Source organism: Oreochromis aureus, linkage group 14 (genome assembly GCF_013358895.1).
Source record: "Oreochromis aureus strain Israel breed Guangdong linkage group 14, ZZ_aureus, whole genome shotgun sequence".
NCBI classification, from domain to species: Eukaryota; Metazoa; Chordata; class Actinopteri; order Cichliformes; family Cichlidae; genus Oreochromis; species Oreochromis aureus.
In genome coordinates, this window is record NC_052955.1 from 17,775,875 (window position 1) to 17,802,788 (window position 26,914).

The 26,914-nt window shown below is 40.2% G+C and overlaps 2 protein-coding genes across 7 annotated transcripts in view; one reads left to right on the forward strand and one right to left on the reverse strand.

The window, feature by feature from the left end:
• Window positions 1-22,263, reverse strand: part of LOC116318444 (galaxin-2-like) — a 116,062-nt gene extending 93,799 nt beyond the window's left edge. Inside the window, exons 1-12 of one of the 6 annotated variants that reach the window (XM_039598178.1) lie at window positions 22,193-22,245; window positions 22,045-22,077; window positions 20,932-21,038; window positions 18,795-18,875; window positions 18,393-18,521; window positions 17,765-17,908; window positions 16,391-16,461; window positions 16,131-16,189; window positions 15,284-15,431; window positions 14,956-15,100; window positions 14,821-14,874; window positions 12,507-14,716 (exon numbers count right to left, since the gene is read on the reverse strand). In XM_039598178.1, coding sequence (XP_039454112.1) covers window positions 14,469-14,716; window positions 14,821-14,874; window positions 14,956-15,100; window positions 15,284-15,431; window positions 16,131-16,189; window positions 16,391-16,461; window positions 17,765-17,908; window positions 18,393-18,521; window positions 18,795-18,858 — 1,062 coding nt within the window. In that variant the 5' untranslated portion in view covers window positions 18,859-18,875; window positions 20,932-21,038; window positions 22,045-22,077; window positions 22,193-22,245 and the 3' untranslated portion in view covers window positions 12,507-14,468. Of the gene's footprint in view, window positions 1-12,499; window positions 14,717-14,820; window positions 14,875-14,955; window positions 15,186-15,283; window positions 15,432-16,130; window positions 16,190-16,390; window positions 16,462-17,764; window positions 17,909-18,392; window positions 18,522-18,794; window positions 18,876-20,931; window positions 21,039-22,044; window positions 22,078-22,192 lie in introns of those variants that run through there. The other 5 variants (XM_039598179.1, XM_039598176.1, XM_039598180.1 and 2 more) reach the window with 5 other exon arrangements.
• LOC120432856 overlaps window positions 1-26,914 on the forward strand; it is a 520,225-nt gene that overhangs the window by 215,596 nt on the left and 277,715 nt on the right. The window lies entirely within an intron of this gene.

Consider the following 26,914-nt stretch of genomic DNA (forward strand, 5'->3'; position numbering starts at 1 on the left):
ATCCCAAGGAGGAATTCGAAAAAGTTCGAGGCATGGAAATGGCAAAATTAGAGCCAAAATGTCATATTCACGTCCAAATGGCGGACTTCCTGTTGGGTTTAGGACATGGCCATAACAGACTTTTTTGTGCGTCTCCTAACGTTAGATATGTGTTCCGAGTTTCATGCATGTAGGTCATACCCACACCGGGGGCTCGCGTTTTTCATTTTTCTAGGTGGCGCTACTGAGCCAATTTTCCCTTGATTGGAAATGCTACTCTGGGAGACTGAGATAACTAATAGTGCTGCCTGTTGTGCAGTTAGTTTCCAAAACACGTTATTCATGGTTACATACAATTTTAGACTGATGTGGGTCAAAGCCTAGCATAGCCTGTAACGTTATTATGACGGACACATTTTATGAGTGAACTTGGCTTTAAGTGACTTACAGGTTTCTTTGAAAAATACTTTCTTATATCCAGGTTATTCCTTTTTGCTGCCATCCTCCTCTCCTCCTTGCAGGTCCTTGCAGCGCAGGCTTGCCGCTGCTAAAACTAAACAGAGCTCCCTGAAAGGCACAGTCAATCACATTGGCCATATTTGTCACATGAGGTAGGACTCCAGTAGAGAGCGTAATTTAACTCTTTCTGCACCGCTGGGTGAATGAGACGTTGACAGATCTTTTTTTTTTCTTTCTATTGGGTTTGTTTTTCTTTACGAAGAGATCAAATTATTGGTGGGGACAATTCAATAATCGCTGGATATTGGTGGGGACATGTCCCTTCCGTCCATGCCAAATCTACGCCCTTGGTCGCTGCCAAATCAATTACCTCTCACTTTTCTATAACGCCCCTGTAAATTATTATCTTATGACGAAACACACGCAGTGCAAATTCCCGACAAAGGTTTTCCAAAACAGCTGAAAGTGAAAAACACAAAGCAATAACCCAACAATAATAATATTTTGGTAGCTGGCTATGGAAACCTTTTCTGTGTACTTTCATGAAATTCTTTCATAAAAAAAGAAAAAAGCCCCCTCTAAGCATCCACTCACCGCTTAGCCTACTCAGATTTAGTTAAATTAATATTTCAAATAGATTAAATAGGCTTTACACATAAACAAAGAGCATTTATTTTTAAAATAATAATTCTTTAATTTAATAAGTAGGATATGATTTACATTTTAAATTACACATGGTACTGTATATATATTTGTTTTATCTCCACTTTCTTTTGCACAGGCAAGCTCACAACAAAATATCAGTTGTTTGGAACAAGTGGCCCTTTACTCTGAACTCATTAAATAAATAAATAAAAATAAAACCTACTTACCATGAGCAGTGCTGAAGCCAATAATTAAACAAACTGAAAGAACAGGCGGATAAGAATTATTGTAAAGTTAAGAAAAATAAATTATTCAAATTATTCAAAATCTATTTCAGTAAAGGTGGGAAATTCGCCTACCAAATCCAAGAGCCCAAAACGGAATCATCTGGGAGCCTTTTGGTTAGCTGACACTGAGATGCAGAAGAAGAGGCAAATATAGTTGCTTAAATACTTTTACGATCACGCCTCCCTTGTGACTAAAAATAACCCAATGATAATAAAGAGCTAGGGAGGCAGGATGAGTGAGCTTGTATATCAAAAAAAAAAAAAAGAGAACCTCCACTGCAATATTCATTTGTAAAACTTCTGGAAGTGCTACATGATTGCGGAAAATATGCATTTTTTGCGAATGCAGTAACTGGACATTACCTAGCTGACACTTTTCAATGTAGCAATGAACCTCGAAAGGTTTCTATTCCAATAATTGCAACAGAATTTCAAACGGGATTACCAATTGTCAAAACTGGTTAATGTTCCCACAACTGTTACAATGCGACCCTACAACATGAAGATTTTTAAGCGCAATCTGGCTTTCCTGCCTTCCTGTTGCTTTACTCTTTGCAATCCAGTTTCAATAGCATCATTGTCAACAATCATTCAGAACGATAGTTTTACTCCATCCCAGGCCGCTCTGTTCAGTAAACGTCTTTCGATATGATTTACAACGCACGCTCTATATACCTGTATACATTGTTAATTAGCCACCTGTGCTCATCTGGGAGCAAAGTTTTCAAAATTACTTATATGATCAATAAAAAAATAAAACATAATAAAAACAAAATAAACAAACTGTTGTGTTCTGTAATGTTTATATCATATTGCACCACTAGAGGGTGGTGTCGCAAAATAAGAGTAAAGCAGAGTCGGTAAAAGTTAAGCGTTAGAATAGAGTTAGATGGCTAGCTGATAAGTGATGTGTGTCACTGCTACCTCTTCGATGTAAGTTTGTGAATTCATTAAAGAGCACTGTTCTTTTATGACGACTGGTTTATTACCGGCCGCTGCTACATTTTGGCGACGAGTAACCCTGCGTGTTTTTCTGCTTTTGATTTTTTTTGCTGAGTCATCATGGCTGCAAACGTCCATCCGCCGCCGATGTTTTTGCCTTGCCCTGGAGATCCTGCTTTGCCCTTTAACATGTGGATGCGTATGTTCAACAATTATTTGCTTGTGATCAATGCAACAGGGAATGCTTGGCCTGAAGCACGAAGAAGAGCTACTTTACTTCACTGCTTGGGAACAGAGGGACAAAGGATTTTCTACTCACTGCCAAATACAGGTGACACTTTCGCCTCTGCTGTTACTGCCCTAGAACAACACTTTTCACCCAAGGTAAATGTTGTTGTGGAAAGACATGCTTTCAGAAAGCGAACACAAGCTTCACATGAGACTGTTATCCAGTATGTGGCCAGCTTGCGTGACCTTGCTTCTAAATGTGAGTTTGATGACAGGACAGAAGAAATGATCCGTGATCAGCTAGTTGAACATGTGTCTAGCCCCAGCATAAGAGAAAGACTCTTACTTGAACCTGATTTGACACTAGATAAAGCTGTTACACTGGCAACACAAATGGAATCTGCAGTTCAACAAGCTAAATCCATACCTGCAGACAGCAGTACTCCAGTCCAAGCTGTGCAGTCTCACTCGCACTCCATGCAGAGGAAACATAAATACAATGCTCACCCTGCAAAGCCATCTCATGCAACGAAAACATCTAAGAACTGTTTTAGATGTGGTTCAAACAGTCATTTAGCAAACTGTCGTCAGTGTCCTGCTGCCAAAGCTACTTGTAAACTGTGTCATAAAATTGGACATTTTGCTCGTGTCTGCTGCTCATCCAAGACAAGAGATGTAATGGGAAGTCCATTTACCAAAACTCACAGTCCTTTACTTAACAGATCCTTCTCATACATCAAAAGGATTACAATGCAGCATAAATGTGAGCACACCTACCTCATCAGCTAAGGACATTGAACTGATTGTGGACACAGGTTCTGCAGTTTCTATCCTGCCTAGCAACATCTACGAAGAGCACTTCAGTGATACGCCACTAAAACCACCTGACCTTCAACTAGTTACATACACAAAGAAAACAATCCCTGTGTTAGGCTGCCTGCAAGTCACAGTGAGCAGAGGAAATGCATCCGCCTCAGCTGTGTTCTTTGTTGTAAGAAAAGGAACTCCTCTTCTTGGAAGAGATCTGATGGAAGCGCTGAATGTCAGCATTGCAGGCAATACTGTTCTACCTCCATGTACTGATCCTACTGCTTCTGTGATGTCTACAAACCAATCACCTGCTTCTTGCATCCCTGCTGCCCCAGCTATTGGCTGTGTGCGTGCCTTTGTGCATAAAGTGAAAGTTGACCCGACAGTCAAACCTGTCCGTCAGAAGCTGCGACGTCTCCCATTTGCTGTGAGGGCTTCAGTTTCAGCAGAACTGGATCGTTTACTCAAAGCTGGTGTCATTGAACGGATTGATGCATCACCATGGGTATCCCCAATTGTTGTGACAGGACGGAAAACTGGTGGAATAAGGCTGTGTGCAGACCTCCGTGAACCAAACAAAGCTGTAATCACTGATTGCTACCCCTTACCTCATGTAGATGAACTGTTTGCCAGCTTACAGGGTGCAAAGATGTTTTCTACAATTGATCTTGCAAATGCATACTACCAGCTGCCCCTGCATGAAGATAGCAGAGATTTGACAGCATTCATTACACATGATGGACTCTTCAGATTCTGCAGAGTACCTTATGGACTGGCCTCTGCCCCTCAGCTTTTCAGAAAATGATGGCTGAAATCCTTAAAGACCTCCCAGGTGTCCAAAACTACCTGGATGACCTTATTGTCTACAGTAAAAGTGCAGCTGAGCATGACCAAAACCTTAGCACTGTCCTGCAGAAGCTCAAAGATGCTGGACTTGTGCTCAACGAAAACAAATGCCATTTTAGGAAGACATCGCTACGCTTCCTAGGCCATGTTGTCACTGCTGATGGCATTCTTCCTGATGAGGAGCATATTGATGCTGTTTTGAGAGCGCCTCCCCCATCTGATGCTGTTGCTCTGAGATCCTTCCTGGGCTTGGTGTCATGGTACTCCAAGTTCTTGCCAAACTTTGCAACTGTTGTAGCCCCTATGCGTGCCTGTGCTAACGACAAGAACACCTTCACATGGACTTCAGATGCACAAGCGAGCTTTGAAGAAGTAAAAAAAACTCCTGGTGAATAGTCCTGCACTGGCACTGTTTGACCCTGCCTTGCGTGTTGTGATCTCTACTGATGCAAGTGACTATGGGCTTGGTGCTGTATTTGCTCAAGTGCAACCTGATGGCACAGAAAAACCTGTGGCCTTTGCTTCCCGCACACTGTCTGCAACAGAACAAAAGTACTCAACTGTTGAAAAAGAAGCTTATGCTTGTGTGTGGGCTGCAGAGAAATGGAGAACATATTTGTGGGGCCGACGTTTTACTCTGCGGACAGACCACCAAGCTCTGACAACACTGCTGAGCACCAAAGGGATTAATAGGGCTGGAATGCGCATTGCCCGCTGGTCTGCCCGCCTCCTGTGTTTTGACTATGATGTTATTTACCGCCCAGGTTCTCAGAACTATACAGCTGACTGTCTCTCTCGCCTGCCCCTGCCTGTTTCTTCCCATCCGACATCGGATGCAGATCATGAAATGGTAGCCCAAGTTTCTGCTGCCATGACCTCTCTTCCAGTTGCGGACTTTGACTCTGCCTGTTCAACTTGCCCTGAACTGGTTGCTTTGCGTTCACAAATACAAAGTGGCTGGCCTGCCTCAATCAAAGCACTTGATGTCACGCTTGCACCTTACTACAAAATCCGTAATGAGCTCTCAACCCTAAGTGATTATGTTCTCAGAGGCTCAAGGCTCGTTGCACCACTTTCAGTGAGACCTAAACTGATTGCACTGGCACATGAAAGTCACCAAGGGATTGTGCGCACAAAACAAAGATTAAGAGATATCTACTGGTGGCCAAAAATGGACTCACAAGTTCAGTCTGCCATAACCTCATGCCTCCTTTGCCAGTCCAATGACAAAACTGCACATACTAATCCTGCTCCTCTCCAACCCGTCCCACTGCCTGATGGACCGTGGAAAAAACTTGGTCTTGACATTGTTGGGCCTTTTGATACTGCAATACCTGCTTGTAGATACGTCATAACATTGACTGACTACTACTCCAAATGGCCTGAGCTTGCCTTTTCACCTTCTGCTACTACTGATGATGTCATTCAGTTCCTCTCATCTGTCTTCAGTCGTCATGGCAACCCAGAGAACATCGTAACTGATAATGGTACACAGTTCACCTCTGTAATGTTCACCTCATTCCTCCAGAATAGAGGCATCTCCCACAGCAGAACATCTGTCTACTACCCAGCTGCAAACGGAGCAATCGAACGGTTTCATCGTGCCCTCCGCACCTGTATCCAGACAGCAATCCAGCAGTCAAAACCATGGAAGGCTACTGTGCTGGATTGGCTTCAAGTTTACCGTGCAACACCGCATGCAACTACTTCCCTCTCTCCCTATGAACTCCTGTATGGCAGGAAGATGCGTACTAAACTTGATGTACTCCCTTTGCCTCCTGCTGTGTCTCCACTGGATGACGTTGCACGTCACTCAGTTCAGAAATATCAGTTGAAAATGCAACGTTACACTGATGGTAGGCGTCACGCACGGAAACCTTCTTTTCTACCAGGAGAGAGTGTGAGGATAAGGAAACCCCACCATGTTCCTAAAGGACATCCCAGATTTACCCCTCCTGTAACAGTAACAAAAGCCAAAGGCTCGAATGCCTTCTTGCTGAGTGATGGAAAGATTTGGAATGCCACTCATCTAGCACGCTGTCGCCGGTGACTGAAAAGAATGCTGACACTGCTAGGTTGCACCACACTCAGGCTGGCTCACCTACTGCCAGAAGACTGCCACGCGTCAAGTACAAACCTCGCTGGCACAAAGACTATATTGTACCATAATATGTTGCTTGAAAAAGGACATTAGAGAAATGTCATTACTTGTTCTATTTTGGGTTAAGAAGAACTGATTTCCTGTCACGAATGCACTAAGAAAAATTGTAATGGAAAAACTGGAATAATTTCTTTTCGTTTTACAATTTCAGGCTTATTCAGCTTTTCTACTTGTAGTATTCTGATGTTATAACTATTGCGACATTTAAGTTCACAAGCGTATGTTTGATTTGCTAAACAGTGAATTACTTTATTTCTGTACTACGCTATTTGGTGAACTCTTTTTATAAAGAGAGAGGAGATGTTGTGTTCTGTAATGTTTATATCATATTGCACCACTAGAGGGTGGTGTCGCAAAATAAGAGTAAAGCAGAGTCGGTAAAAGTTAAGCGTTAGAATAGAGTTAGATGGCTAGCTGATAAGTGATGTGTGTCACTGCTACCTCTTCGATGTAAGTTTGTGAATTCATTAAAGAGCACTGTTCTTTTATGACGACTGGTTTATTACCGGCCGCTGCTACACAAACAAACAGAAAAGTTTCAGAGTATTCTATGGCCATAGCCACACGAGGATAAACTCACCAGCAATCCGTCAGTTATGTCATAGACAAATATACAATAACACAAAAATATTAGAACACACTAAGGGCATCTTGATCATAGGAGATCTTGACTGACCTGCTCACCGACTCTTCATCGTGTGACTCATTTTGCAGCATTTAGCTCCACCTTGAGGAATAGTATTTGCTTTTCTTCTTAAAAAACAAAAAACAAAATAAAATTCGACTTATCAAAACCTTGCAATCAGGCGTTATGCGGCTTGATAACTCGTCATTCGTATATCTGCTTGCCACACCGTGATACACGTCTTTTTTTTTTTTTAATTCACACCTTTGTTTGTTTAGGGGGAAAGTCTGATTGCAAGTCCCAGCGAAACCAGACTGACAATCAAAGAATCAAAACTAGTTTTAATTAACTTAAGGGATGTGAAATCACAACCATAACCAAAGATATGCTTGGAGTCTTAAGAATGTTGCATTTACAATACAAATGACTGTTGTGTAGTCAGATAAGATAAGATAAAAGAACATTTATTAGTCCCACACTTGGGAAATTAGTTTTGTTACAGCAGAAAGTGGACAGTGCAAAGTTACAGGAGCAAAAATTAAAAAAAACCACTGGAATAGGATAAGATAATAAGAATAAGACACTGTATACAATAGAATACTATAGAATTGTCACGGTTAGCAGGGCAAACCGTGTGGAATTATTAAAGGACCCAAGATGCAGGCACTACTGATGTGAGGGAGCTTTATTTATGGTCAGTGAACATACAACAAAAGCGAGGGTAGTGATGGCCCGCTTGAAGCTGACGCTCCGGAGCGTGTGTCGAAAAACACAACACACTGGTTCAGAAGCACTGTGTCGAGGCTTGATTCGTTTGGCAAAAGTCACGTGACCAGTGACGTCCGAAGCTTCATTACGCACGTAATCGCTTCGGTACCTGATTCAAATGGAACGAAGTGAATCATTCACGGGATTTGTGGAGTGTTTTGATGGTGGCAGATAGCGAACCACTGATCATTCTACTAAGAGATTTGGTTCTGTTGTGTGGGAGTATTTTGAGTTGATTCTGGTCAATCGGGTGGGTTTTCCAGCTTTGTGTTCTGGGTGTTTGCTTTTGTTTTGTGCGTGTTTATTTTATCTGAAAACGGGAAAAACTTAAAATGTCAAAAATCTGCTTTTCATAATATAAATATCATTAAATAACTTTAGAAAAACTTCCATTTGACTCGTAACATTTAATGTTATAAAAAGATATATTTTATTTTAAAAAATAATCTTAAAATGTTAGTCTACAAAATGTGCAGCGATTTAATTTATTTATTCTCTTTAGCTGATAGTTTATGGAGCCCAGGTAGACTGTATAACTGCATCTCTACCAGTTTCTCTGCACTCCAGCCTCTTCTGTGCCATGTGAAGGGATTTTCCTTAAGGCAGGAGAAATTATCTTAACGAAAAGGAAGAGGTTCGGCCATCGCACAGTGGAACAAATTCTCTTCTTAAATAAAAATGAAAAAGGGTTACCGTAAATGCATCATGTTTTTAATTTGCAAGTTTATAAGCATTTTCCCTTTCCAATTCACAATCAATTCTTCCCCCAGGTCAAAAATATGTATAGGAAAATTTCGCTAATATAATATTATTTATAAATATGCCCGTCTAGCAATTAATTGCATAAGTACATGGAGGCAGGACCTCACAGCAGAAGCATACTCCATAATGTGCATTATTATATGTATGTTATATGTAAGGTGGTATTTTTCAATTATTGCATTTACCAACATCAAGAAGTCACAAGCAAAGAAAGACTAAACCATGGTGCATGTTCAAACAAAGAAAGTTTACTGGTCAAAATTATTTATTAAACAAATAAACTACATTTTTTAACACCAAAAAATACGCGTTCAAAGCAACACAACAGCAGCCCAATATCAGACAGAATTCCACTCTGTAGAGTGGGCAATCATTATGAAGCAGTTGGTTTTAGTTTGTAGATTCAAGCTGCTCTTCACATTTTTGGACACAAGATGTCAACAGAGAGGACTGTGTTGAAAAGCTTCGAGTAATGAACCGTTTTTCAATACAAGCTTCAGTGCTTCAGAAAGCTTCATTTGGCCATCACAAGGCGAGGGTGGTGAAAGCAGAAACCTAAACTGGGAAAACTAAGCAAAAACAAACCTGAAACCTTGAAACATGAAACGGAGATACCGGGAGACCACACAGGATGACAGAGGGAGATACGCAGACAAACCAGCAACTAACAGAGGCAGACACAAGGCTTAAATACACAGAGGGATAACGAGGGAATGAGACATAGAAGGAGGGCACAGCTGGGAGTAATCAGAGATGACAAGACAGAGGAAATGCAAACTAAACACACTGACATGAGACAGAGACCTTCACAACAAAACAGGAAACTCAAAACACTGGGTCACCGACCCAGGACCGTGACAAGAATAAAATACAATGCTGTCAGAAAAAGAGAATTGCATAGTGTTATTGCACATGTGTGGATGTGTGTGTTTGGTCAGCTGCGAAGTCTGTGAATTATAAAGAAAAAGAAACGATTATGATGATGCTATGATGCTATCGTCTACTGTCCTTCCTGTTTAGATGGTATAATACAGTCTTGTAATGTGTCACAGTATCGCCCACTATCTGCATATAGTGAGACTGAGTGCGCCCACTGGACAGGGGCGGATCTAGAAGGGTGGCATGGGGTGGTATGTGCCACCCTAAAATGATCTCTTGCCGCCCATAGGGCCACGCTTGTTTTGCATATGACAGTGTTGTTTATTTAAATAAGATAGCATAGTGAGCATAGCATAGCTACAGTTAACACTGAATGTAAATTCTAAAACTGAATATATTGCATAGTAACCCCAAACCCCTGTTATTCCCAAACCTTGCTTTGGTGCTATGCAGTGGCGGTCCTAGCGTGTTTGGTGCCCTGGGCAAACACTCCCTCTGGCGCCCTTTATATTTATAATAATTAAGTGATCTGTATATATTAGTGCTATTTCTTAAATGTGTAAAATCTGTAACATGATGTATTGTTTGGAGTTTAGTCCGGTACTGTTACTATTTTACCATTTCTTCTCGGAGCAACTGTAAACACACAATTTCCTGACTGATTAAGAAATTAATCTGATTCTGATTCTGGTTGTTTCAGGATACATGACCTGCCATTATCCAATGACACATCTGTTTACCTGTATCTTTTGCTCGTTTCTCCTCCTCTTTTCTCTTTTTTTCTAAACTGAGCACTTATTGGCTTTGAACTTCCATCTTCCATTGGTTTTAATTTTGCACTCTAGTATGAACACCCATCCCCCAACCCGAGGATCACCACAACATAACCTAATAGACCTACATCTTAGTTCACAGATTCACTTTGTCTGGGGTTTATTTCTGGGATTTCGCACAACCCTGGATTCAAAACATGAATACATAAAGGGCTTGGATTTACAACATTATGAATGAAATGTGCTCTATTTGGAAGCAGCAGGCCCCCCCTCCCCTACTTAACGCACTGTTATAGATGGAACCAAATGGCATCGGACAGGAAAATCTAAGAAAGCATTTGCAGAAACAAAAAGTTGAAGAACATGTGATGAATTACTTACCTATTATGATCTATCACTGAGTATCTGTCTGCGCCGTCTGGTCACATACAATGGATGACGGATCTGAGTGTCAAGTTGCCTTTGCTTCAAAGTCACTGACAAATGTAGAACGGAATTATGCACAGATTGACAGAGAGGCCCTTAGCTTTGTGTGGGGAATAAAGTTCCACCGTCTTTAATCTGAAGGTTTATTTTAGCGACGCTGATGTGTGGATCAGATGTGGTAGTGCCCTTAAAACTTAAAAAGCCAAGCTCGGCCGGGAATAGATCAAACACATGGGCGATACAACCAAAACTTGTACAGGATGCCATAACATTTAAAATCCACCCCCACAGGCACCCCGGGATCTGCAGAAGTAGCCATCTGCACCCTGGAAGAGAGTGCACGTTGTGCTCAGATCAGTACCACAGTATCTACCAACTAATGGGTTAGCAGAACAGTTTGTACAAACGTTTAAAGCAATGGGATATTAAATAAATAAATAATAAAAAATCAAACACCGGCAATGCTGTTCATGAACAGACCTCGCATTTACCTCCTTAAATCAAATGTATAAAGGGAAGTGCAAAATGAACAATACAGCACATTTTCAAGTTATACACCTAGGAGTCATTATTTATGTGTGTAGCATACATCTAATAAAGGGAGGAATGTAGTATGTGGGGAGATCTATTTCGTTCAATGGAATAAGTCCCTTGAGCATTGACATTTCTTGTTGGTGATCTGGTGTCTCCCGATGCATAGAAATAAATCTGAATTTACTTTGCCTGATTTAAAAATTTTTTCTACAAACACAGCCCAAACAAACAAGAGAGACTTTCTGAAACGTATCCGTGCATTAGTCATTGTCTCAACACGAATAGGTACGGTGTGCATGTGAACAAATGCAGCAGATACAAGGAGAGGTGATACATACAAGAAGCGCTGAAAGGAGGAAAAGCGGATCCTCAGATATTATTCTCTTCTTTGCTGTGACCATGGACTTTTCTTTTTCCACAAAAAATTCCCCAAAGCTGCTTAAAAAGTGCCAGGTCAGTTTTTAAAAGCTTATAACACATAAGATTTCACACTTTAATTTTCCATGACTTATAAGTAATATAAATATAATAATCATATAAATAATCAGAAGTGGTCATATGACTGATATAATCATCCGTGTGTTGTCATTTTTATTTTCTCTTATTGTTGCTTACACTATCAGGTAGTGATAATGTTTTTCTTAGCTAACTCAACCTATGTTGTAGTTAATGTCTTAAAACTGTGTATGAGCAGTGTAAAGGACAATAAGTATTTCTGCAGGTTTTGTCAATTATAAAATGTCACACACAGTGACGTATTTCCATTTCTTACATTTCACGCGGTTGTTGGGTTTAATTTTTTTTTACAACAGAAATACAAGACCATGACTATTTTGACTAAATACAACTTCACTATAATCCTGAACCATTTGATATAAATGTGACTATGCAATTATTTATGGCAGTGCAGGATTTATGTACTCTAATGTACTATGAGATTCAAAGACATTTAGCCGCAGAGGGAAAATTTAGAAGTATGTACATCATAAATACATTTTGACAAGATTCCTGCGGGAGTTATGTCTGTTACTGTTATGTCTGCATGCTGAGGTTTCCTTTTTTTCCCTCCAAATAGTTAGTGTGCAAACAGCTGCATTTTTGTTTTAGCATTCCTGTATCAAGATTTCTGGGCACAAACTTGTGAAGCTGCTTTGATGATAATTTTTTTTCCCTTTTCTACAGTCCTGACACATCATGCAAGAATGTGTGCGTACGTGCACACAGGATAGTTCTAAATGGAGACTAGTGTTGCTTCCTGGAGGAAAAAAGTAACCATCACAATATGGTTTCATTAAAAGCTTTATAATAATGAAGTAGCCAGAGGATTTTCTCTCATCTTTAAAAAAAAAACAAAAACAAAAAAACTGCACAATACAATAATGTGTTCCCACTGTCGTGGAATTTTGTAAATAAAGTCTGCAACACTGAAAGAGCTGTGATCAAACTATTTATTACTGCGCAGGAGAACACACATCAAAACATAACAGGTTCATAGTAATGAGCGTTCTAGCATCGCAGCGCCCCTTCTATAACATCACACAAACTCTGTGTATCTTTTCAGTTACTACAGTCTTTTGTCCAACCCGGGCTGTTGCTGAACAGGAAGACTCCCACTATCCTTTCCCAGGCCAGCAGCTGGCACTGGCCCCGAGCTTCATCCTTCTGAGCAAAACAATTACTACAAGAAAACAGTACCTTCAGATAGGATGTCCCTATAATAAAACACTACAGCCTCCCCCACCAACAAACTGGCTGGAGAGGTGGTCAGAGACAAAGGAATGTCTTTGATCATGCTGCTTGAACTAAGACTTACAAATTTAAGTAACACAATGACAACATTTAACAATTTGACTCCAACACCCGTGTTCAGCTGAAAGAAAGTGTCACCACGCCCGGTTAAGCTAAGGTCAACAGTTTCCAGTGGACCCAGGTGACCTTGAAGGAGAGACAGTGTTCTGACAACAGTCCTGTTATCATGGAAGAATTTTTGTTGTTCCAGTCAGCCTCGACCTCGGCAGGCCTTCAGCTGGCACCAGTGGGATAGCTGCATGAGTGAAGATGGTGAATGTTTGGGTTTAGTGCGAATAACTGCATCCAATTTTTACAGTTGGTCTAATGTCCATCACTGGTCACCAATTCTCTCAATTCTCTCAATTCCCGTTCTTCTTTTCCAAGATGTTATCCATATTGCAGAGCCATGAGCTTCTCCAAGATCTTATCCATATTGCGTTCAATAACACAGTCTTACTCACAGCCCTGCCCATTGTCTATCATGTCGGCCAGCCTTGTGGGATTTTGAACAGCTGTAGGCGCTTTTTGTTCTTCGATAAGCCAGGTCCAATCCAGCTCCAATCAGCCAGAACTCTGTTATTGTCGACGCAACCGACCATCGAGTATCCGGCAGCAAACCTCTCTGCAGGACAATCGGGCTCTCCCAAGCCCAGGAAGGTGACAATTTTGTTACGAGACCAGTTGATCAAATCCATAATTCTTTAGGTTTTAGAGAACAAGACTGAGAGACTGTTTGAGGGTTAGACTTAGACAAGACTAGACAAAGACATAAAAGCAGCAGCAGGGAAGATGTGTCCGCCTCCTCCGAGAGCCAAAGAGAAAACTAATTGAATAATGTTTTGTTTAATACTGTTTAATAAACAGTAATCTGGTTATTGTCTCTGGATGCAGACGGTAAAATATAAACAGGTAAAATGAAAGCTTAACTTCTGCTTAAATTAAATTCATTCACATCTGACAGCAATGGTTATTGAATTACTCACCAAATATGATTTTCAACAAAACCAGTTGTAGCATAAATAAAAAAAACTGCATCATAAAAAAACATGGCCACTGATATATTCTTTAAAAATTTATTCATTGGATAAAACATGAATACATTTATGATGATGATGATAACTGATTTTTGTATAAATGTGAATATATAGTAACACAGAACAAAGACCTCAGGGAAAAATTAGCTATTGAGTAACAATTAAGAAATAAACAATATAAGCACAGTTAAAGATAAATATGCAGACATCACAGGGCACCTGCATATTTAGCTTTTATTGCTGATAGTAGAGTAAATTAGCGAAAAATCGCATCCGCCCAAACAACTGCAGTTTTTACGTTTTTTGTTACATAATACAAATTTGAAAAGAAAAAAATCTGAAGAACAAAACTGTAAAGAGCTTTTATGAGAACTCACTATGAGAACGCAGACAACACACTATTTAGTGCACCATCTTATTGCATGACTTTGACTGCACAAAGTACATATTTTACTACTGAAGCTTTTGTCACTCTCTGAGAACTAATTTCATATTGCACACTGGAGCAGATTAACCAGATTAACCAGACGAACATTTGGAAATAATGAAACGGATCGACTGAAGAAGAGAGTCATGATTGAAATCAATGAAGACATTATTATCGTTGAAGAAATAAGTCTTCCCAGGAGTTAGTTCAGGTAAATAAGGTTTGTTCCAGGAATAATGCCAGTCCAGAGGTTTCAAAGAAGCAATTTGCCCATTGATTTCCAGCAAACTGCTGAACACGATGCTGTGCTGAGATACACTTTCCACAGTCCCAATTTTTACTAAATAGATGGATAAACAAATACACTGAGTAACCAAACTCCCATTTAATAATAAACATTTTTCTTAATGAAGTGTCTATGGAATTATTGAAATGATGTCTTACTTGGGTTGCAAAGTTCTGCTTGATTTAGTTTGTTCAAGGACAAAATTGTGGAGTCTGAAAAAGAAAATTTTACACACATCCTGATGCCATCATATAGGAAAGTAATTTAATACTAGAAAAGAAAAATGTACTTACTGTGGAACACCCCTGATTTCCGAGGTCTCAGTTTCCCTGCACAGCATGACCACAGAGAGGTGTTGTAGTAGAGATGTCCACAACATCTGAAATCTGCCTTTGCAGAGTAGAACACCTCTTTATCCTCACTCAGGCAGCAAACACCCTTGATAGAGTTTTACATATTTTTATAAGCAGTATGAATAATCTCTGCATCCAGCATGTCAGTCATGTTCAGTCAGGCTGGGCAACTTAAAGAGGTGAAAGAAGCCAATCAATTTGCTGTAACCTTGCTCTCCCACAGCTGTCCCTCCTGTAGAAGTACTGCTAATAATTTAAAAACAAATACCTCTGTGTACAGAATGGATCCACAGCACTCGCCATTTGCAGTTGCAGCTGTGAGACGGTGCAGTGTTCCTGCACAGCACTTCATCTTTGGGTCTGTAATGTTGTAGGCTTTCACCCCACAGCAGTGATCATTTCCTGCTTTGTTATATCTGAGCAGAGAAAGTTATGTCTTATTTTAAATAGGATAAATAATCATTATTACAAGTGGTGATATTGCTGCTGTTAATAGATGATAAAATCTAGATTCCAAATATCTTGAAAAGATATGAAAAAGTGGCAGGTTAGCGTTCTTAGACTGTGAGATTTCCATCAGTAACGTGGGGACATGTAAAAGCTCATGTGTACCGGAAACCTACGCATACAGATCAGTATTTAAGGTTTGACTCTCATCATTCACTGGAGCATAAACTGGGTGTCATCAGGACGCTACAACATAGAGCCAACACCATCCCCACAGACACAGCGGCCAGGGAAGCAGAAGAACATCACATCAAGAAGGCCCTGAGTAAATGTGATTATCCCAGCTGGACATTTGTCAAAGCTGCAAAGGCGCCAAAAGAAAGCTCATTGTTCATTCAGTGGGCTGGTTTCAGTCATTATGCAAATGTACTGTTTATAAGATTGGGGAAACCTGCAGTCAACTGAGACTGAAGAAGTCACTTGGATGAGTGGCGAAACGTTTCTCCCACTGAAAACGCTAAGTCCAGATGAACAGAATCAACTTTTGGAGACAGATTCTAAATACCTAGTTTTAAAAAAGCAGACAGAATTCATACATGACAAGAGTCCGAAATGATCAAAGTAAGAAATCAGTGCTTTCATGATTTCTAACATGCACACAAAATTACCTGTGTCCACTGCAGCAGATCTCTTTTTCAGGTCTGAAAACTTTAGGCCCACAGTAGTGCTGCCCAGTTCAACCATGCAATGAAGAACAATTTAGTCACTTTGAGTGTTTTCGAACATCACTTACTCAACTCTGAACATTACACTTACTGTTTTCTGTCTTTTGGTCTTTCAACATTATATTTGTCCCCATTTTTGCATCAGAATCGGAACTATAGAATGGTACACTTGAGTGTATCACTGTGTTTCAGCTGTTCATTACCTGATCGGTCCAGATTTTGCTTTCTGGTTCACAGTCATCAACCTGTCTTCTTGAGGTAATGGAACTATTACCTGGATGGTATGATGAATAAAATATGGAGGAGTTAGTGTAAAGCAGGAAATTGTAATAATAAATGAGCTCTATGAAAACTAACTTGGACACTAGAAAAACAGAAGAGTCTGTAATTAGAGTGCTGGACCAATGACCTCCTAAATAATACATAGTATGCTCTGACATGCTGATGGTGAGTTTTTATTAGAAGCTGGTGTGTACATGTGTGGCGGTTGGGTTTTTTTTTTTTCCTTTTTCGGCACTAGTAGGCGGGGCGGTGCTTTGCGGGATCCCCAGCACACCTGCGGCGCATCAGACGTCATCAGAGAGAGCGTTTTTAAAGAGCCGTGCGACAGACGTCTGGTGTTGGAGTATTGTTGCTTTCACAAGTGGTAACATTTTTCTTGTAAAGACTCAAGAGACTGACGCTACATCTGCTGAGTATTCAGGATTCATGTCCTTACCTGTTTTTCCTTTCCTGACCCGCTGCCCGCTTGCCTGCCTGAGGTTTTGGAGATTGTGTTCCCTGGTCTAAACGGAGATCTGCCTCGCCTCTGCCTGTGGTTCCAGGTCTCCGCCTGGGTCTGTATTTTCAGTTGTATCAAGTAAGCTCACCAAGTCTCCCCGTTCGCATACGGTTTGCTCTCGGCTTTCGGGGTCACCCCCTTAACTCTGTTTTGTCCTTCTCCCTTAGATCGCTCCAGTACGCCACCAATCCTCCCCGCACGGCCCGGCTCTGTGTTATATTATTGTTTTGTTTTCCTTTTTAGAATGAAACTAAGAATGAAGCTACAACTTTTTATGGATTTTGAAAATTCCACTTTTAGTTACAAAAAACACCACTTAGTTTGACTGAATTTTACCTTTAGTGTGGCAATTTAAAACACTTAGCTGGAAACTATTACTATAGAAACAAAAAAGAATGCATAACAACATGTGGACTTCAGCATATTTGCAAACAGAGGAACATCCTAAACTTTCCAGTACTTAAATTCAATTAAATTTTATTTACATAGCGACAAATCACAAAAAAGTGCCTTCCATTACAAAGTAAAGATCCTGCGATAATATCGAACTTTTAGGTTATTCTGTCATATGTTTGTTTTTGTTTATCTGTGCTGCATTTCTGCATGTGTTTGTCTACTATAAAGTTTTATATGACGTGTCCTGGGACCACAGATCTAAATGATCAGTTCTGCTATAATCTGGCATGTTTACATTTTATGTTTGGAATACTGATGTTCATTAATGTAAGCTGTCCCTTCTAAATAAAGAAAAAAGAAAGAAAAAACAGAAGGAAATGACTTTTGAATCACGACATACCGAATGGTTTGATTTGTAATTCGCTATCACAACAGTGAGTCTCAGTGTTATACTCTTCACTTCCACAGCACTGGTATAGACTTGAAGTCCTTGTTATCGTCTTGTTGATTTGACAGCACAACTGCTTATCCTCATTGATGGCCTCTATGGAAAAAATTATAGGGACACTATCAATTCTCTTACATTAAAGCCATTGGAGCCCAATTTTCTGATGTGATTTTGATGTGGAGGTCAGGTGGATTAATGTCTAAAAAAGCAATTCACTAAGCCTGATCAGGTTTAAGAGACCATGTTATCTACTGTTCATTAAAAGCAGAAGGCTTAATGTATTCAAATCTAAGTAGTTTGTACCAAGAGCAAGAAATAAGCATGTAATTACATGTGGCAGCAGCAAGAATCCTCATACACATACAAATATCAAAGCTGCTTGTGCACACATCAGGCAGTTTTCCTGAGAAGTGCAGAGTCAACACAAAAGTTAATCGCTTTGGCAGCGACTGTATAACCACTTACATGACTAACCAACATGTGAATGTAAAAAAAAAAAATCTCTCTCGCTCTCTCTCTCTCTCTATATATATACACACACACACACACACACACACACATATATATGTAGCTCACCCACCTTTACCACAACACTTGCTCTTAACAGCAGGTTTCACTCTGATGGCTGAGTCACAGCATATTTCATTGACTGGATTGTAGGCCTCCTCACCGCAGCAAGCCAGCACATTTTTGTATACAGTCATCAAAGCTGTAAAAAGAGATCAAATATCTTTAATTACACTCTTGGCCTCTGAGTCCTCTGATTTGTGTATGTATGTGTGTGTGTATTAAAATTAGGGGAAAACCCCAGCAGATTAGATTTTATCTACAATATGCAATTGCACTCACTGGATACTTTGTAAGGTACACCTGATGTATCTTACAAAGTACTTCTGTACTTCTTCTGTACTTCAGGGGTGCTTCTTTGATTACTTTGAGTTACATGTTATACATTTAATATTAGTGGTTGAGACCAAATTACCGTTTTGATTGCTGCCATCGGCTTTTTCACTACAGCCGTCCATTTTCCCCTCCAAATCCTGCATTTCTTGACGTGAAAACCCTGTCAAACAAATGGTGAGCAGCTTAGTTTGGACTTTAGGTGAAAATAAGTGTCCATAAGAAAAGATCTAGAAAAATGTTTTTGTTTTTTTGTTTGTTTTTTTTACACGTTTAAAACCATCAAGCAGTTATTGGGTGATTCCTGCCTAAAATCAGAGGCAGATCTAGAGAAATTTTCTTGGCATGAGGATGGCAAAGAAATCAAATGGGGTGGCAAAATCAAAGCCTTTTTTTCAAACACATATGCAGGTGGTTACATATGGTTAAAATGATTCAAATGCAGTAAGTATACACGTTTTTCATAAACATATAGTCTATAACTTAATTATTTTCTGTAGCCCACATAATTAAACACTTTAGTTACATAAAACACGTGAGTTTTGATTTCATTACTATATAGCCTGTATAATAAATAGATATGTAGCCCAATAAGTATAAAATCCAGAAAGCTACACAACATGGGGCGGTTCATTTACAAACACAAGTCTAACTTAAGTTTCACACCGTTTTTTGTTAGAAAACAATCACATTGTTTCATGCTTAAATTACACAAACTGTCAGAAATCTGCGCCGTCATGAACAAAAGTTTAAACCTAATTTTTCATGATTTGTTGGATTAACCCTCTGAGGTCCAAAATATAACCGGCCATTTTTGACTCCTTTTGATTTTACATTTCTATTTCACCCTCAAATTGTTTCATTTTATTTTTTCCCCTTGCCTTGCCTTGACATACTTAGTATTACTGATCTGAAATCACACAAAAAATTAAAATCCTAGTAGTATTTTTCTGCAGTAAAAAAAACCCCCCACAGACATGTTAAGTCAATTATTATTTTTATAACTTGAAATGCAAATATAAATTGTACATTTTGAAAACTTATCCACACATTTTGGAAATATATACAATTATTTATCTAAAAATGCAGTCAATACACCTGCCGTTTAAAAAAAAAAAAAAAAAAAAAGAATTTTGTACAACCATTTAAAAATATTACTAAAACTAAAATGAGAGAAAAATCAGGTGTCGCAATAAGATGCCCCACAAATTATGTGTGCCAGTAAAAAGAAAATTGTTAGTTAAATGGCCTGTATTTATATAGCGCTTTTCTAGTCCCTAAAGACCCCAAAGCGCTTTAAATATCCAGTCATTCACCCATTCACACACTGGTGATGGCAAGCAACGTTGTAGCCACAGCCACCCTGGGGCGCACTGACAGAGGCGAGGCTGCCGGACAATGGCGCCACCAGGCCCTCTGACCACCACCAGTAGGCAACGGGTGAAGTGTCTTGCCCAAGGACACAACGACCGAGACTGTCCGAGCCGGGGCTCGAACCGGTAACCTTCCGATTACAAGGCGAACTCCCAACTCTTGAGCCACGATCGCCCCGTAAGTTCACCAAAAGACAGAAGGATAAACCTGCAGGCCTGACAACAGCAGGTGCATCACTCCGCTGCTACTTGGTGAGAGTGTTTACATTGCAAATGTGCTTTTGTGACATTCATTAGTGCCCTCACTGACACACAAAACAAAACAACGACTACACGACAGACTAACTCCACTAACTCCACGCTAAACGTCACAAATTTCCCACATCTAAAAACTCTCTCTCTCGCTCGCTCGCTCTGTCTCGCTGGCGTTACCGTCACTTCCAAAACTCTCCCCTCTTACGAAACAACCAGATCCTACGTGACTTTTTTTTAATTGGTCGACATGGTACATTTTTCCACCGATAGGAAAGAGGTGTCTTTTTTTCTTTCTTTACTGTTTTCGCGCTGTCTTTAGAAAAGCTTTTGAACACACACACACACACACACAAAACCGTGACGATAGTTTTTAGAAAAAAAGCATGGCTTATATATATTTTTTATCATAACTCCGGATTTACTGGCCTGTAATTAAAATTTAAAAACCTATGTATACTTTGAAGTCCGAACTTTAAATATGGGCTGAAACAGAGACTCAGCGTGGCTTTAACTTGTTGCTATATCAGCAATCAGTCATGTGATTTGGAGGTGCAGCGTGTCCGTGGACCCCAGAGGGTTAATAACACTCACCTTCATTCCATTTCCACTGTGTAACAACCAACCACCTGTGCGAAATCTGAAATTCCCAGGGTGTTGTTCAAAGTGTGCTCTGGCACAATCATAAGCATCGCTTACTACTGAAAACAAGAAAAAAAAAAAACGGTCTGAGCTATGGGCTGAACCATTTGTTAATGGTGGAGGGGGGGAACACTATGCAATATATTCAGTTGTAGCTTTTATATTCACTGTTAACTGTAACTACGCTCAAAGTGTTAATGCTATCTTATTTTAATAAACAACACTGTTATATGCAAAACTAGGGTGGCACCTGGGGTGACAAGAGATCATTTTAGGGTGGTACTTGCTAACCTATGCCACCCTTCTAGATCCTCCCCTGCCTAAAATCCAACTTGGTTTCCAAATTAAATCTGTAATAACAGATTTTGCTCTTTCTTGGACAAATTAAAACAACACTGGCATAAAAATATTTCACCTTTATTGTCGATGTGACGAACTTATTAAAACGTTTTTAACTACACATAAGTCATTGATTCTCTTTAAGCTCTGGTTTTTTATCGTTTAACTTCTGCAGGAAATACCTCTGAAGCCACATGTTCCCCATCTGTGTTATAAGGATGGGAAAGTTTGAGGCTGAGCTCAATTTAAATATTTGAATGTATTTTATTTAGATATTTTATCTATAGCATTTCGCTAATGCACTGTCCTCTTTTATTAGTAATTTTTCGACCACCCCACAAAAGTGGCCCACTGGGCAGCTGGAATGCGAGCTGCCCAGTGGGCCACTTTTGGTAAGCAGAACTGGCGCTGCGGGATGAACCGACGAAAACATTAGCGAAACAACGAGTCAAACTATAGGCATCGTCTGCCAAAAACAAGATCCTGTTCTGAAAATGTTGTTTGAACCTGCACCCGTGTAATTAGCCTGTTTTTTTTACTGCTCTTTTGATTGTTTGTTTATTTTTTTTTACACTTATATTAATCTGTTTTATAATTTCATATTACAATAGTGTCGAAGCCTTGGTTAAAATATGCATATTGAGCAAAGTATTTAAGCACCATGAGTAAAAAAAAAAAAGAGAGAGAGAGAGAGAGAGAGATAGCCAAAAATGTCCTTAAACTTACCATAAACAGGTGATACTGCGCAAATAAGCCAAACTGAAAGAAGAATAATAAACACAATGCTGGTATTATTATTGTTAGGAAGTTATCAGATATCAGAAGTTCAAGTAAAATCCACATCAGTTTGAACGATTGCAGTTCACTTGCCTACCTAATCTGAGAGCCCAACGCAGAGACATTGTTTAAGAGCCTGCTGCACAAGAAGCTGAGATGCAAATGGATCACAGAGGAGGGAGACCAAATAGTAGCCTACCGCTTAGCCACTCCTTCCTCACGATAACCTAAAAATACCACATATATATACCCGGAGGTAACATCCCTTGAGTCAGAGTACCGACAGCCTGAGCGTTGTTTCTAATTAATATGGTGCTGAACACGGTCCAAAAGATTCAATAAGCCACATCAGTGTCTACTGTCTGTCTACTGTTTACTGTCATAGCCAAGTTTTCCTATATCCTAATAATGAATGTTTTCTTGTTTCAGGATCGATGTCATACATAATACCTGCCATTATCCAAAGACACGTCTGCTTACATTTATCTTTTGCTCGTTTCACATCCTCTTCTTTTCTCTTTTTTCTAAACTGAGGACCTGATGACTTTGACCTTTTCTTGTCCATCTTCCATCAGTATTTTTACACTCCAGTATCCAGTGGCGGTCCTAGCCTGTTTGGCGCCCTGGGCGAACACCCCCTCCGGCGCCACCCTCCCCCCCCCCCCCCCCCCACACACACATACATATGAAGAGAGAGAGAGAGTGTATGCATAGTATGCAAACGTCTACCAAACAGACATCATAATTCGTCATACAATGAGAACAGGACAAATCAACAATTGACAATGACTAATTAATATTAAAATCTGTAACATAATGTATTGTTTGGAGTTTAGTCTGTTACTGTTACTATTTTTACCATTTCTTCTTGGAGGAACATAACCCACATAATTTCCTTAGGGATTAATAAAGTATTCTGATTCTGATTGTTTCAGGATGACCTGCCATTATCCAATGACACATCTGCTTACCCAGTGGCGGTCCTAGCCCGTTTGGCGCCCTGGGCGAACACTCCCTCTGGCGCCCCCCCCCACACACACACACACAAACATAGACAAAACATATTAAGGATTGTACATTAACATAAAACACACACACACACACACGAAGAGAGAGAGAGAGAGTGTGCATAGCAAACAGCTACCAAACAGACATCATAATTCGTCATACACTGAGAGCAGGACAAATCAACAACTGACAATGACTAATTAATATTAAAATCTGTAACATAATTTATTGTTTGGAGTTTAGTCTGTTACTGTTACTATTTTTACCATTTCTTCTTGGAGCAACTGTAACCCACATAATTTCCTCAGGGATTAATAAAGTATTCTGATTCTGATTGTTTCAGGATGACCTGCCATTATCCAATCACACATCTGCTTACCTGCATCTGTTGCTCGTTTCTCCTCCTCTTCTTTTCTATTTTTTCTAAACTGAGCACCTGATGGCTTTGAACTTTTCTTGTCCATCTTACATTGGTTTTAATTTTGCACTCTAGTATGAACACCCATCCCCCAACCAGAGGATCACCACAACATAACCTAACAGACCTACACCTTAGTTCACAGATTCACTTTGTCTAGGGTGCATTTCTGGGATTTCACACAACCCAGAATTCAAATCATGAATACATAATGGGCTTGGATTTACAACATTATGAATGAAATGTGCTCTATTTGGAAGCAGCAGGCCCCCCCTCCCCTTTCAACGGGTTGTGTGTGAGACTTTAAATCATCAAACTGTAAATTATAAATTTTAAATTGTTATTGATCCCTTTACCCCGAGTCCTAAAGTGTATATTTATTTTCTTACTCTTATATATATTGTTTGTTTACTTGCACTGCTGTAACTGGAGCCTCGTCGTCTCGTCTCTCTATATACTGGACTGTATGTAGCGGAGATGACAATAAAGTTTACTTCAGCAGCGAGCAGGCGCACCGAGGGCTCTCGCGCTCACTTTTCCTGTATAGAATTTCGGAAAAACAAATTATAAGTCTGCATCATAATGTCTGGTGTTTTCGTGCTTGTTGGTTTGTTTTTATTTTGTTTTATTTTGCGAGTTGGTTATTAGATGCTGCTTCAGCCGGTCAGAGAATCCCCCGCCGCCCCGCCCTCTAATCCCTGCGCCGCAAACGAAGGGCGCCCTTACTCCCAGCAAATGGGCGATAGAAAACCGATCGGTGCCTGTGACATTCCCAATATGCGCTCGCATGACGTCGGGGCAGCATGAGTACGAGCATTTTTTTTTTGCCGATGCCCGTCATGCCGCCCCCCACCACGATGCCGCCCCGGGCAACCGCCCGTGTCGCCCGTATCAAAAACCGCTACTGTTCACCAGGTTCCCTTAGTGCTAATGTATAAGAGATGTTGGTGTACTATAACTGAAGTAATGTTGTTAAGTCCTTAAAGTCATATTCTTTTATTGTCATGACTGTATTTGAAGCTATTTTTATTATTGTATGATACCTGATTTATATGGAATATGGCTGAAGTAAACTAAAGTCTAAAATACTTAGTCATTTGTTTAATAGTAACTTCACATTATATATTTCACTTATAAAACTATGAATTGTAATATTAAATGGTTTAAAAGGTCTAGGTGCTACGGTAGCAAAGGCCCGGTCACCTCTGGACTTCAGACGAGACCTCGGTTTTGTTAGGAGCATCTGATTGGAAGATCTTTGTGCTTTATTGGGATTGTACAAATGGAGGAGTTTGGATAGATGGGGCGCTAAATTGTTTAGAATTTTACAAGTAAACAAAAGAATCTTAAAATCTATACGATATTTAAAAGGGAGCCAATGTAAATTGGGTAAAACTGGAGTGATGTGATCATAGATTCTAGTACCTATTAAGAGACGCGCAGCTGCATTTTGAACTAACTGAAGCCGGTAAAGATAAAAGTGTGGAGGCCCAAGTAGAGGGAGTTACAGTAGTCCAGTCTGGACGTGATAAATGCGTGAATAAGCTTTTCAAGGTCCTTTAAAGGAAGGTACGGCTTTGCTTTAGATATCTGGCGCAACTGGTAAAAGCTGTTTTTTACCACAGTGGAGACCTGTTTCTCTAGATTAAAAGATCTATCGAGGAACACTCCAAGGTTTCTTACAGTGAGGGAGAGATGGCTAGCAAGAGGACCTAGGGCAGGGGTCAGCAACCTTTTACACCCAAAGAACCATTTGGACCCGGTTTCCACGCAAAAGAAAACACTGGGAGCCGCAAATACTTTTTGACATCTAAAATGAAGATAACACTGTATATATTGTTTTTTATCTTTATGCTTTGTGTGAACAACTAAGGTGTGCTGCTTATGAAATCCATGAAGTGCTACAGAGAAAATTAAATTATATTTATGTAATCAACACATTTTGAACTCTTAAAGAAATATAACAAAAGGAAAGACACCAACCTGAACTAAAATGATCCATGTAGCAAACAAAACCTGTTGTCAGCCGCCACCCTTATATCGCCTTTGGGCTGTTGGAGCCTTGACCTGACTCTTAAAAAATAATTGGAAAAAAGCACTATGCTGCTGAAAAATGAAAAGTAGATATTTGCAAAATTCTGCCTAAATATGTATTTTACCTGGTTAATGCGTGCGGCGGGGCGTGGTTTGCAGCGCCGCTGCAGGGGAGGCGGACGCACCTGAGCGACACCCGCAATCAGGCCTCGCTGCCTTTATGTCTGCGCTATCTGTGCTGTTGTGTTGTTGGTGGTGTATTTCGGGCTGTGAGCTGAAAAGCTACAGCCGGCTGTATGCGTACAGCAACCGTGTGTGAAAAGTGCTCATAAAGAGATGCTCAAAAGCATGCTCATGGAAACATCGTCGGGTCTGCCGTGATTTGTTTACAATGGGACTTCTGCTCCTGGGGTCCGTTCTTCGTACCTCGCTTACTACATCCAAGATCAGTAGCGGTTTTAGATACGGGCGACACGGGCGGTTGCCCGGGGCGGCATCGTGGTGGGGGGCGGCATCACTGGCATCGGCAAAAAAAAATTAAAAATTGCTGGGAGTAAGGGCGCCCTCCGTTTGCGAGGTGCGCCTGCTGCTTGCGGCACAGGGAGGAGAGGGCGGGGTGGCAGGGGATTCTCTGGCTGGCTGGAGCAGCATCTAATAACCAACTCGCAAAATAAAACAAAATAAAAACAAACCAACAACACGAAAACACCAGACATTATGATAAAGACTTATAATTTGTACCGATGTTTTTCTATATTTCCCTCGGGATGAATAAAGCATAATCAATCAATCAATCAATCAATCAATACACGAGAAGTGAGCGCGAGAGCCCTCAGTGCGCCTGCTCGCTGCTGAAGTCAAAGTAAACTTTATTGTCATCTCCGCTACATACAGTCCAGTATATAGAGAGACGAGACGACGAGGCTCCAGTTACAGCAGTGCAAGTAAACGAACAATAAATATTTAAGAGTAAGAAAATAAATATACACTTTAGGACTCGGGGTAAAGGGATCAATAACAATTTAAAATGTATATTTTATATTTTGTTGATTTAAAGTCTCACACACAACCCGTTTTTAAAGTTTAAAAAAGAAAAAGAAGAGAGTGTAGCGACTTCCACAGTCGCTAGAGGCCGGGGACTGAGCCTGCCTATTTGCCTGACGCGCTGTCAACTTTACGCAATAATGCGAGAGGTGGAATTGCTTGCTTGTTGTGTTGAGTTCCTGTTTCTCTTTATTCTTTATTGTGTGGATGCCCTAAAAGGGCTTCCACACTATTGAGATCCTGTTTCTCTTTCTTCTTTATTATTGTGTGGATGCTTTAAGCATCCACACTATTGAGTTCCTGTTTCTCTTTATT